At 39.2% G+C, this 13,224-nt stretch overlaps 1 protein-coding gene across 1 annotated transcript in view; it reads left to right on the top strand.

The window, feature by feature from the left end:
- Positions 1-13,224, top strand: part of LOC132899078 (mucin-5AC-like) — a 58,664-nt gene that overhangs the window by 25,530 nt on the left and 19,910 nt on the right. Inside the window, exons 35-44 of the mRNA XM_060940715.1 lie at positions 115-2,408; positions 2,754-5,878; positions 7,008-7,255; positions 7,650-7,833; positions 10,545-10,633; positions 10,871-11,012; positions 11,099-11,168; positions 11,277-11,388; positions 12,115-12,283; positions 12,742-12,782. Of these exons, the coding sequence (XP_060796698.1) occupies positions 115-2,408; positions 2,754-5,878; positions 7,008-7,255; positions 7,650-7,833; positions 10,545-10,633; positions 10,871-11,012; positions 11,099-11,168; positions 11,277-11,388; positions 12,115-12,283; positions 12,742-12,782 (6,474 nt within the window). The remainder of the gene's footprint in view (positions 1-114; positions 2,409-2,753; positions 5,879-7,007; positions 7,256-7,649; positions 7,834-10,544; positions 10,634-10,870; positions 11,013-11,098; positions 11,169-11,276; positions 11,389-12,114; positions 12,284-12,741; positions 12,783-13,224) is intronic.

Genomic DNA, 13,224 nt, shown 5'->3' with positions numbered 1-13,224 from the left:
GGTGGTGAAATTGTACCAATGAAGAGGATAAGTGAAAATGATCCTAATATCTGTTCCACCCCAACAAAAGTTGAATGCAGAGCAAAGCTCTACCCTGGTCTTTTGCTTTCACAGTTGGGTCAGGTAGTGACATGTAATGCCCAAGATGGACTAATTTGCCTCAACCAAAATCAGGGTCCTCAACAGCAGTGCTTTGACTATGAAATTAGAGTGTATTGTTGTGGATTTCCAAAATGGTGTACATCACCACCAACAACAACCACACCAACTACCACACCAACAACTACCACACCACCAACAACTACCACACCAACTACCACTCCACCAACAACTAACACACCAACTATAACAACAACAACTACCACACCAACTACCACACCAACAACGACCACACTAACAACGACTACCACAACAACAACTACAACACAACCAACAACAACAATGCCCATACCTTGCACGGTTGAATGCTCTTGGTCTGGCTGGATGGACTTTGGCCCTCCTACAACTGGTCCTAATGGTGGTGAAATTGTACCAATGAAGAGGATAAGTGAAAATGATCCTAATATCTGTTCCACCCCAACAAAAGTTGAATGCAGAGCAAAGCTCTACCCTGGTCTTTTGCTTTCACAGTTGGGTCAGGTAGTGACATGTAATGCCCAAGATGGACTAATTTGCCTCAACCAAAATCAGGGTCCTCAACAGCAGTGCTTTGACTATGAAATTAGAGTGTATTGTTGTGGATTTCCAAAATGGTGTACATCAACAACAACCACACCAACTACCACACCAACAACTACCACACCACCAACAACTACCACACCAACTACCACTCCACCAACAACTAACACACCAACTATAACAACAACAACTACCACACCAACAACTACCACACCACCAACAACTACCACACCAACAACAACAACTACAACACAACCAACAACAACACCAACTACAACAACTACAAAACCAAGCACAACAACTACTACTGCAACTACAACACCCCAAACAACTACAACAACAACAACTAACACACCAACTACAACACCACCAACAACTAACACACCAACTATAACAACAAGAACTACCACACCAACTACCACAACAACAACGACCACACCACCAACAACTACCACACCAACTACAACAACAACAACTACAACACAACCAACAACAACAATGCCCATACCTTGCACGGATAAATGCTCTTGGTCTGGCTGGATGGACTTTGGCCCTCCTACAACTGGTCCTAATGGTGGTGAAATTGTACCAATGAAGAGGATAAGTGAAAATGATCCTAATATCTGTTCCACCCCAACAAAAGTTGAATGCAGAGCAAAGCTCTACCCTGGTCTTTTGCTTTCACAGTTGGGTCAGGTAGTGACATGTAATGCCCAAGATGGACTAATTTGCCTCAACCAAAATCAGGGTCCTCAACAGCAGTGCTTTGACTATGAAATTAGAGTGTATTGTTGTGGATTTCCAAAATGGTGTACATCACCACCAACAACAACCACACCAACTACCACACCAACAACTACCACACCACCAACAACTACCACACCAACTACCACTCCACCAACAACTAACACACCAACTATAACAACAACAACTACCACACCAACAACGACCACACCACCAACAACTACCACACCAACAACAACAACAACTACAACACAACCAACAACAACACCAACTACAACAACTACAAAACCAAGCACAACAACTACTACTGCAACTACAACACCCCAAACAACTACAACAACAACAACTAACACACCAACTACAACACCACCAACAACTAACACACCAACTATAACAACAAGAACTACCACACCAACTACCACAACAACAACAAACACACCACCAACAACTACCACACCAACTACAACAACAACAACAACTACAACACAACCAACAACAACAATGCCCATACCTTGCACGGATAAATGCTCTTGGTCTGGCTGGATGGACTTTGGCCCTCCTACAACTGGTCCTAATGGTGGTGAAATTGTACCAATGAAGAGGATAAGTGAAAATGATCCTAATATCTGTTCCACCCCAACAAAAGTTGAATGCAGAGCAAAGCTCTACCCTGGTCTTTTGCTTTCACAGTTGGGTCAGGTAGTGACATGTAATGCCCAAGATGGACTAATTTGCCTCAACCAAAATCAGGGTCCTCAACAGCAGTGCTTTGACTATGAAATTAGAGTGTATTGTTGTGGATTTCCAAAATGGTGTACATCACCACCAACAACAACCACACCAACTACCACACCAACAACTACCACACCACCAACAACTACCACACCAACTACCACTCCACCAACAACTAACACACCAACTATAACAACAACAACTACCACACCAACTACCACACCAACAACGACCACACCAACAACGACTACCACAACAACAACTACAACACAACCAACAACAACAATGCCCATACCTTGCACGGTTGAATGCTCTTGGTCTGGCTGGATGGACTTTGGCCCTCCTACAACTGGTCCTAATGGTGGTGAAATTGTACCAATGAAGAGGATAAGTGAAAATGATCCTAATATCTGTTCCACCCCAACAAAAGTTGAATGCAGAGCAAAGCTCTACCCTGGTCTTTTGCTTTCACAGTTGGGTCAGGTAGTGACATGTAATGCCCAAGATGGACTAATTTGCCTCAACCAAAATCAGGGTCCTCAACAGCAGTGCTTTGACTATGAAATTAGAGTGTATTGTTGTGGATTTCCAAAATGGTGTACATCACCACCAACAACAACCACACCAACTACCACACCAACAACTACCACACCACCAACAACTACCACACCAACTACCACTCCACCAACAACTAACACACCAACTATAACAACAACAACTACCACACCAACAACGACCACACCACCAACAACTACCACACCAACAACAACAACTACAACACAACCAACAACAACACCAACTACAACAACTACAAAACCAAGCACAACAACTACTACTGCAACTACAACACCCCAAACAACTACAACAACAACAACTAACACACCAACTACAACACCACCAACAACTAACACACCAACTATAACAACAAGAACTACCACACCAACTACCACAACAACAACGACCACACCACCAACAACTACCACACCAACTACAACAACAACAACTACAACACAACCAACAACAACAATGCCCATACCTTGCACGGATAAATGCTCTTGGTCTGGCTGGATGGACTTTGGCCCTCCTACAACTGGTCCTAATGGTGGTGAAATTGTACCAATGAAGAGGATAAGTGAAAATGATCCTAATATCTGTTCCACCCCAACAAAAGTTGAATGCAGAGCAAAGCTCTACCCTGGTCTTTTGCTTTCACAGTTGGGTCAGGTAGTGACATGTAATGCCCAAGATGGACTAATTTGCCTCAACCAAAATCAGGGTCCTCAACAGCAGTGCTTTGACTATGAAATTAGAGTGTATTGTTGTGGATTTCCAAAATGGTGTACATCACCACCAACAACAACCACACCAACTACCACACCAACAACTACCACACCACCAACAACTACCACACCAACTACCACTCCACCAACAACTAACACACCAACTATAACAACACCAACTACCACACCAACTACCACACCAACAACGACCACACCAACAACGACTACCACAACAACAACTACAACACAACCAACAACAACAATGCCCATACCTTGCACGGTTGAATGCTCTTGGTCTGGCTGGATGGACTTTGGCCCTCCTACAACTGGTCCTAATGGTGGTGAAATTGTTCCAATGAAGAGGATAAGTGAAAATTATCCTAATGTCTGTTCCACCCCAACAAAAGTTGAATGCAGAGCAACGCTCTATCCTGATCTTTCCCTTTCACAGTTGGGTCAGGTAGTGACATGTAATGCCCAAGATGGACTAATTTGTCTCAACCAAAATCAGGGTCTTCCACAGCAGTGCTTTGACTATGAAATTAGAGTGTATTGTTGTGGATTTCCAAAATGGTGTACATCACCACCAACAACAACCACACCAACTACCACACCAACAACTACCACACCACCAACAACTACCACACCAACAACAACTAACACACCAACTATAACAACAACAACTACCACACCAACAACGACCACACCAACAACGACTACCACAACAACAACTACAACACAACCAACAACAACAATGCCCATACCTTGCACGGTTGAATGCTCTTGGTCTGGCTGGATGGACTTTGGCCCTCCTACAACTGGTCCTAATGGTGGTGAAATTGTACCAATGAAGAGGATAAGTGAAAATGATCCTAATATCTGTTCCACCCCAACAAAAGTTGAATGCAGAGCAAAGCTCTACCCTGGTCTTTTGCTTTCACAGTTGGGTCAGGTAGTGACATGTAATGCCCAAGATGGACTAATTTGCCTCAACCAAAATCAGGGTCCTCAACAGCAGTGCTTTGACTATGAAATTAGAGTGTATTGTTGTGAATTTCCAAAATGGTGTACATCACCACCAACAACAACCACACCAACTACCACACCAACAACTACCACACCACCAACAACTACCACACCAACTACCACTCCACCAACAACTAACACACCAACTATAACAACAACAACTACCACACCAACTACCACACCAACAACGACCACACCACCAACAACTACCACACCAACAACAACAACTACAACACAACCAACAACAACAATGCCCATACCTTGCACGGATGAATGCTCTTGGTCTGGCTGGATGGACTTTGGCCCTCCTACAACTGGTCCTAATGGTGGTGAAATTGTACCAATGAAGAGGATAAGTGAAAATGATCCTAATATCTGTTCCACCCCAACAAAAGTTGAATGCAGAGCAAAGCTCTACCCTGGTCTTTTGCTTTCACAGTTGGGTCAGGTAGTGACATGTAATGCCCAAGATGGACTAATTTGCCTCAACCAAAATCAGGGTCTTCAACAGCAGTGCTTTGACTATGAAATTAGAGTGTATTGTTGTGGATTTCCAAAATGGTGTACATCACCACCAACAACAACCACACCAACTACCACACCAACAACTACCACACCACCAACAACTACCACACCAACTACCACTCCACCAACAACTAACACACCAACTATAACAACAACAACTACCACACCAACTACCACACCAACAACGACCACACCACCAACAACTACCACACCAACTACCACACCACCAACAACTAACACACCAACTATAACAACAACAACTACCACACCAACTACCACACCAACTACCACACCAACTACCACACCAACAACGACCACACCAACAACGACTACCACAACAACAACTACAACACAACCAACAACAACAATGCCCATACCTTGCACGGTTGAATGCTCTTGGTCTGGCTGGTTGGATTTTGGCCCTCCTACAACTGGTCCTAATGGTGGTGAAATTGTACCAATGAAGAGGATAAGTGAAAATTATCCTAATGTCTGTTCCACCCCAACAAAAGTTGAATGCAGAGCAACGCTCTATCCTGATCTTTCCCTTTCACAGTTGGGTCAGGTAGTGACATGTAATGCCCAAGATGGACTAATTTGTCTCAACCAAAATCAGGGTCTTCCACAGCAGTGCTTTGACTATGAAATTAGAGTGTATTGTTGTGGATTTCCAAAAGGGTGTCCAACATCACCACCACCAACACCTACAACACCACCTGCAACATCACCAACAACAATGACTCCAAAATCAACTACACCACTAACTACAGCAACAACGCCTAAAACTGCAACAACAGCATCTCCAACATTTCCTGTCATAACTGCCTCCACATCAAAACCTGTTACAGCCCATCAGTGTCATTGCATTCTTAATGGAACTCTAATCCCACCAGGTATCTCATTAAACCTTTAATTTAATTTTTCACTTATATTATAAAAAAGTATGTTTCAATTTCCTCATTTGTATTTTGCCATAAACCTTTTTCATATACCTGCTACATCCAGGTGTCCAGATTTACAATGTCAGTGACCGTGATGGATGGTGCTATGTTGCAACTTGCAATCAGACAGAGAACAATAATTGTGAAGTTCATGTATATCATTATTCCTGTCATTCAACTACACAAGCACCAACCACAAGCCACATGGTACCCTGTGACAAGCCACCTCTCAAGGTAATTCAGAGAAATTATCCTCCTTCCCTCCCTTTCCATTTTTATTTCAACAAATCATTTAATTAGTTTTCCCAATATTCTAATAGAGCTTTAACTTTGCTACTAATGTCTTATTTCTCCAGTATTTATTTTTAGAGTATATTAAATATTAAATCATTCTTATATTAAATATTTTACTCACAATTTTCACCATCTAAAGACATTTTTTCATAATGTTAATGGTTCAATTCCTATTAACACTGTGTAATCCGCAAAAGCGTTTAAGACTAACTTGTAATAATCTACTCTCATGTTGCACTTTAAACACATTTTATAATGAAACATTCTTATTTACTGCTCTTAATTTTCCTTATAAATTATCCAAATAGGTTTTGTATTATTATTATTATTATTATTGGTGCAAATTTAGTATTTAAAATGTGAAATTGGTCAAGCATCACCTGCTATTTCTGCTCATATTTATTTCTTCTCTTTGGATAGACAATGAATTCAGAACATTATGATTTATGTCTTCTTATTGTCTCCAAGCTTTAACATATTTGCAAGTCTAATCATCATTTATTTTCAGCATGGAGAGACCATACCAGATGGAAAATGCTCCAATATTACATGCAACAATGGAATAATCATACATGAGCATATGAAATGTGAGGATACACCTGTGCCTGTTTGTGTAAACAAACTCCCACCACAGAAAGTCACTGATGAGTCTGGGTGTTGTTCCAAATATGAATGCCAGTGTGAGTAAACTGTGCTGTTTACCTTTTTCATTTACTGCACATCATTTTATATCATAACTCTTCTCAACAGCATTAATAATATATTAGTTATGTTGTACCTTCTTCAGGCATATGCAGTGGCTTTGGAGACCCACATTACATCACTTTTGATGGAAAATACTACCCATTTCAAGGAAATTGCTCCTATGTCCTTGTCAAAGAGATAAATCCAAAATACAACTTCAGTGTCATTATTGACAATGTCTACTGTGACTCTGAAGATGGTCTCTCCTGTCCTAAATCACTAACAGTGTACTACAAATCCTTTGAAATTTTCATGACACAGAAGATTGCTAATGGAACTGTCATGAATCTGGTAACTAATATTATAATTTCTATAGTTCAATAGCATATTGATTTACTAAATAAATCAACTCTAAACATGCATCTAAATAAAACATAGATTTAGGATTAAAAGCATATTCAGAAATTGCACAATGAAACAACCAGTATGACCATTTTGGAGAGACAGTCTTAATGCTGTGTAATCAAACACTAGGCAAAGCTCAGTTCAGACAGTATTTTCCTAACTTTAGTTCCATCAATACCTTTGTTTGTCAAATGTGTCAAGCTTTGCACCTCAACAGTACTGGGGGGTGGCGTGGGGGACCAGCATGCCAAACTAATGATCATAGCTATGCTTAGAGGTCTTTAGTAATGGAAATGTGCTATGGCTAAACCTGGGAAAAACAGATCTTATTTTTGAACAGATTGCCATCAACCACAAGCGAGTCTCTCTACCATATGAGAACGAGTACTTCCGAGTTACAGACAATGGTATTGAATCGCTTGTGGTTATACCAGCAATTGATGCACAGGTCACCTTCACTGGCATGATGTTTTTCATCAACCTCCCATGGCAAAAGTTCCATGGAAACACTGAAGGACAGTGTGGTAAGTTCATATTCTAATTGCTAAATATAATGCTTAAAGGTGAAATATGCAGACTAATTGTGCCTGATCTTTTGTTTCCATACAGTGCGACATGGAAGCTTTTCTGAGCAAACACTCTGCACACATTCTGTGACCATTCATAAATGACAATAATGATTTTATTTGAGAATAAACCATTTTAAAGTATTTAACTACAGTATATTCTATATTTTAAAATTCATTTAAGTAATGGAAAAGCTCTAGTACTAGTAGACAAGTCAAACTAATATATTAGTGAAAGTAATGATAGATAGATACAGTGGTGCTTGAAAGTTTGTGAACCCTTTAGAATTTTCTATATTTCTGCATAAATACGACCTAAAACATCATCAGATTTTCACACAAGTCCTAAAAGTACATAAAGAGAACCCAGTTAAACAAATGAGACAAAAAATATAATACTTGGTCATTTATTTATTGAGGAAAATGATCCAATATTACATATCTGTGAGTGGCATGTGAGTATGTGAGCCTCTAGGATTAGCAGTTACTTTGAAGATGAAATTAGAGTCAGGTGTTTTCAATCAGTGGGATGACAATCAGGTGTGAGTGGGCACCCTGTTTTATTTAAGGAACAGCGATCTATCAAAGTCTGGTCTTCACAACACATGTTTGTGGAAGTGTATAATGGCACGAACAAAGAAGATTTCTGAGGACCTCAGAAAAAGCATTGTTGATGCTCATTAGGCTGGAAAAGGTTACAAAACCATCTCTAAAGTGTTTGGACTCCACCAATCCACAGTCAGACAGATTGTGTACAAATGGAGGAATTTCAAGACCATTGTTACCCTCCCCAGGAGTGGTCGACCAACAAAGATCATTCCAAAAGCAAGGTGTGTAATAGTCAGCGAGGTCACAAAGGACCCCAGGGTAACTTCTAAGCAACTGAAGGCCTCTCTCTCATTGGCTAATGTTAATGTTCATGAGTCCACCATCAGGAGAACACTGAACAACAATGGTGTGCATGGCAGGGTTGCAAGGAGAAAGCCTCTGCTCTCCAAAAAGAACATTGCTGCTCATCTGCAGTTTGCTAAAGATCATGTGGGCAAGCCAGAAGGCTATTGGAAAAATGTTTTGTGGACGGATGAGACCAAAATAGAACTTTTTGGTTTAAATGAGAAGCGTTATGTTTGGAGAAAGGAAAACACTGCATTCCAGCATAATAACCTTATTCCATCTGTGAAACATGGTGGTGGTAGTTTCATGGTTTGGGCCTGTTTTGCTGCATCTGGGCCAGGACGGCTTGCCATCATTGTTGGAACAATGAATTCTGAATTATACCAGCGAATTCTAAAGGAAAATGTCAGGACATCTGTCCATGAACTGCATCTCAAGAGAAGGTGGGTCATGCAGCAAGACAACGACCCTAAGCACACAAGTCGTTCTACCAAAGAATGGTTAAAGAAGAATAAAGTTAATGTTTTGGAATGGCCGAGTCAAAGTCCTGACCTTAATCCAACGGAAATGTTGTGGAAGGACCTGAAGTGAGCAGTTCATGTGAGGAAACCCACCAACATCCCAGAGTTGAAGCTGTTCTGTAAGGAGTAATGGGCTAAAATTCCTCCAAGTCGGTGTGCAGGACTGATCAACAGTTTTCGGTCATATTTATGCAGAAAAATAGAAAATTCTAAAGGGTTCACAAACTTTCAAGCACCACTGTAGATGACGGTTATTCCACAAAATTGAGTCATACATGAGCTGATATGCGACGAGGCGCATAGCACTGAGTTGTCTCTAAGCCATGTACGACAAGATTGAGTGGAATAACTGTTTGATTCTATCCACATTCACTGGATTTTGAGAAGCAGAGCATTTTTAATTTTTGCAAATTCAATAAATAAAATCTTTATACAAAATGTCTGACAAAATCATTTCCACTTAGAATGTAAACAAACCGGTGAAACAACAATAGCAATTTGTGAAAAAATGTTATCATAATAATTCTTGAAAAATAAAAAAAGATAGTATTTGATGGTAAGAACATTTAATTCCATATTTTGTTGCTTTTTTGTATTTTTTTGGGGTTTTCTTCTTCTTTAGGGTTTTTTTGGTGGTTGGCAAACCAACTTAAAGGTGTATTACCGCCACCGACTGGGCTGGAGTGTGGAACAGGAGATATTGGGGGAGACAGGACTATATTCTTTTAGCTATTTCTGTTCCTTTAAAATACTTGATAACAATTTTCCCAGTTTTGTTTTCACGTAGAGTTTTTATTTCGTCCTCAGTTGGTTCAGCAACATGCTCCACCATTTTGTTTTTCTCTACTCCTGGTATAAGAGCTGATTGGCTACTCTACTACTAGCCTATCAGAGCGCACGATTGCTCATATCCAGTGAATGTGGATAGACTAAATTGATATATATGCTGGTATATACAGTAGATGTACTGTATAATCATATTTATAAAATGCAACAAGCAAATAGATAGGGATAAATAGGTGTTTAAAAATAAAATCCCCACAAAGGGCATTCAAATTAAGAATTAAGAATTCAAGCTGCAGAGAAATACGACTGAGATCAAGAGAACAGGTTAAAATAGTATACTAAACTAATGATAATACTAAATGATAACTTTGTTATGAAATTGATATCAAATAAAGTGAGAGTGTTAAATGCTGTTGTGAATTATTCATGTAATTTGTTCTAATAAAGCTGCTTTTTATCCATCTTTAGGAACATGCAGTAATAACCAGACAGAGGATTGTCGCCTACCAAATGGCACCATTATTTCCTCCTGTGAAGCAATGGCTCCATATTGGAATGTCAGTAGTAATGACAGTAGCTGTCCACACACTGTACCACCACCAGTTCCATGCACCCATGCTCCAATCTGTCAAAATATTAGCAAGTAAGTACATTTTGCCTCTTTTCAACATTATCTAACTACCCTAAGTGTTTAATAACAAAAGGACATGATTGCCTGAATTTACTTGCTTTATTCTAACCTGGATCTTTTTAAAAGGCTCTTTAAGGAATGCCATGAGCTTGTCCCATACAAGTATTATGAGGAAGCCTGCAACTATGATGTGTGCCGCATGAACAACCAGACCATCGGTTGTACCAGTTTGCAGGCATATGCTGAACAGTGTGCTCTGGAAGGAATCTGCATCGACTGGAGGCCAGCCACGAATGGCGTGTGTGGTAAGTGGAATTAAAGTGACATAACAATTCATGACATACGGTATCTGCTAATAGCAGTTACAAATATTTGTATTCTCTGTGTGTAGATTTCAAGTGTAATAAGCCCAAAGTGTACAAAGCTTGTGGACCTCAGATTCCACCAACTTGTGATTTAAGGTAAAGTGCCATCTAACACACAGGAACAAAACAATGCTTTATTATTGTTTTTTTTTAAATTATTACAAAAATTACATGACAGTGATATTTTATTGTTTGCCTTTACAGATTTAATACCAAATTTATTAGTACACCCAGTGCATTTAGTGCTTTGGAAAGTATGCTGTGGGAAGGCTGCTACTGTCCAGAAGGCATGATAGAGTTGAGTCCAGATTCAAATGTGTGTGTTAACAAACCATGTGGTAAGTCTTCAATTTTATGACTAAAGTTGAAGCTCCAGACATGATACATTAAAGTTAAAATTGGTTCTATTGTATTGTTTTCTCTGTTATATGACTGTAATTTCTATCCTGATGGGAGTGGTCTCTTCTGGGATAACCCCGCCCCATCCACATAAAATAAAGGCTCACTGAATAATTTGATGAATATGAAAATAACACAATTCAGATACTGTGGCCATCACGGTCACCAGATCTGAATGTTAGACAGCACTCTTCACTAGCATCAACAAAACACCAATAGATGGAAAAAGTTTTGAAAGCATGGGGTTCATCCACTCAGCACAGTTCCCGAATTGTACAATCTATGCCAAGGTGCATTGAAGCTGTTCTGGTGGTTCATGGCATAGGGGCTCAACAATTTATGAAGATACATTATGTTGGCTTTTCCTTTAATTTGTCATCTGTCTGTAGATCTACTGTGTATCTAGTTAAATAGAGTATTGACTTAGATAGTAATTGTATTTATTTTATCTTCAAATAAGGATGCAAGTACCATGGACAAGTGAAAAAGGTAAAAGACAACAAATTCAAATGTTATATTTTAGCCAATTGACAAATGATTGAATTTGTTCCTGAAAGTCTTACCATAATTAAGCCCAACACCTAATTCCCTTAAGGTCAAAGAGTGATAAAAAAATAACAAGCACTTTACTAATTCCTTTAAGGTCAATGAGACTTGGGTCTCAGATTGTTTGAGCTGCACGTGTGAAGAGAGTCTGACAGTGAGCTGTATGCATTTGCCATGTCCTACACATGAGCCTGTTAACTGTGATGCAAATTTAGGACAGATGAAGGTCCAAAAGACTGTGGATTGCTGCCAGTATGACATCTGTGGTGAGTTTACATATTTTAATCACTTATATTTTAACGTATTTCATACCAAAACTCACCTGAAAGAAACACATGCAAAATCTAAAATACAGACTAAAAGACAGTGTGACATTTACATTACAAAGACTGTGTAATGCAGAAATATGCAACATCTTGCATCACACAAGTGCTTTTCTAGTTGCAGCTCATCAATGATATTATAATCTTCAAAGGCTGTTATTATACACATCATTTACATGCTTGAATTATATTATATTTTTCCATAGTGTGTAATGTCAGTCTTTGTCCTGAGAAGATAACTTGCCCTCTTGGATTCAGTCTAAATTATGAACCAAAAGGCTGCTGTTTAAATTACACCTGTGGTGAGTGCAAATTTAAAAAAAAAAAGTATTTTCCCCCATAGAAATGTTTCATACAGTTAGAAATAATGCAATAAAAATCTGTTCTTTCTCTTTTCACAGTGCCTGAACATGTCTGTGTATTTAATGGCACAGTATATAAGGTAAGAAAACTGAGAACATGATCAATGTATGAAATAAATTATGTAAAATTTAGAAGAACATGACACGTACAGATTCATTATACACAAAATTGTACAAAAGGAACAGATTCCCAGTGAAGGTAAATACATATTGAGACGCCAATGTATTTGTTATTTAATATAAGTCCAACACATGTATCCACTTCAAATTTATAGACGTTATGTGTTTTGATTTTGTACATAGAAATATGAACAAAGTGCTGCAAAAAAAGTTCTCTTGCTAACTGCATCTGGTGCAATAATAAAAGATGCGGCCACTGGATGGGATGATTTCACACAAGTAGCAATCATGGTGAATGTGAAGGGGCTTCTGAAAGTTCTTAGAACAACATTGTAAATAACACTCGAATGTAAATGTTAGAGTCATACTGATGATCTTAAACATCCCTGTCAGAACAACAGG

Source organism: Neoarius graeffei, chromosome 15, assembly GCF_027579695.1.
Source record: "Neoarius graeffei isolate fNeoGra1 chromosome 15, fNeoGra1.pri, whole genome shotgun sequence".
Taxonomy (NCBI): domain Eukaryota; kingdom Metazoa; phylum Chordata; class Actinopteri; order Siluriformes; family Ariidae; genus Neoarius; species Neoarius graeffei.
This window is presented reverse-complemented; position numbering and strand designations above follow the sequence as displayed.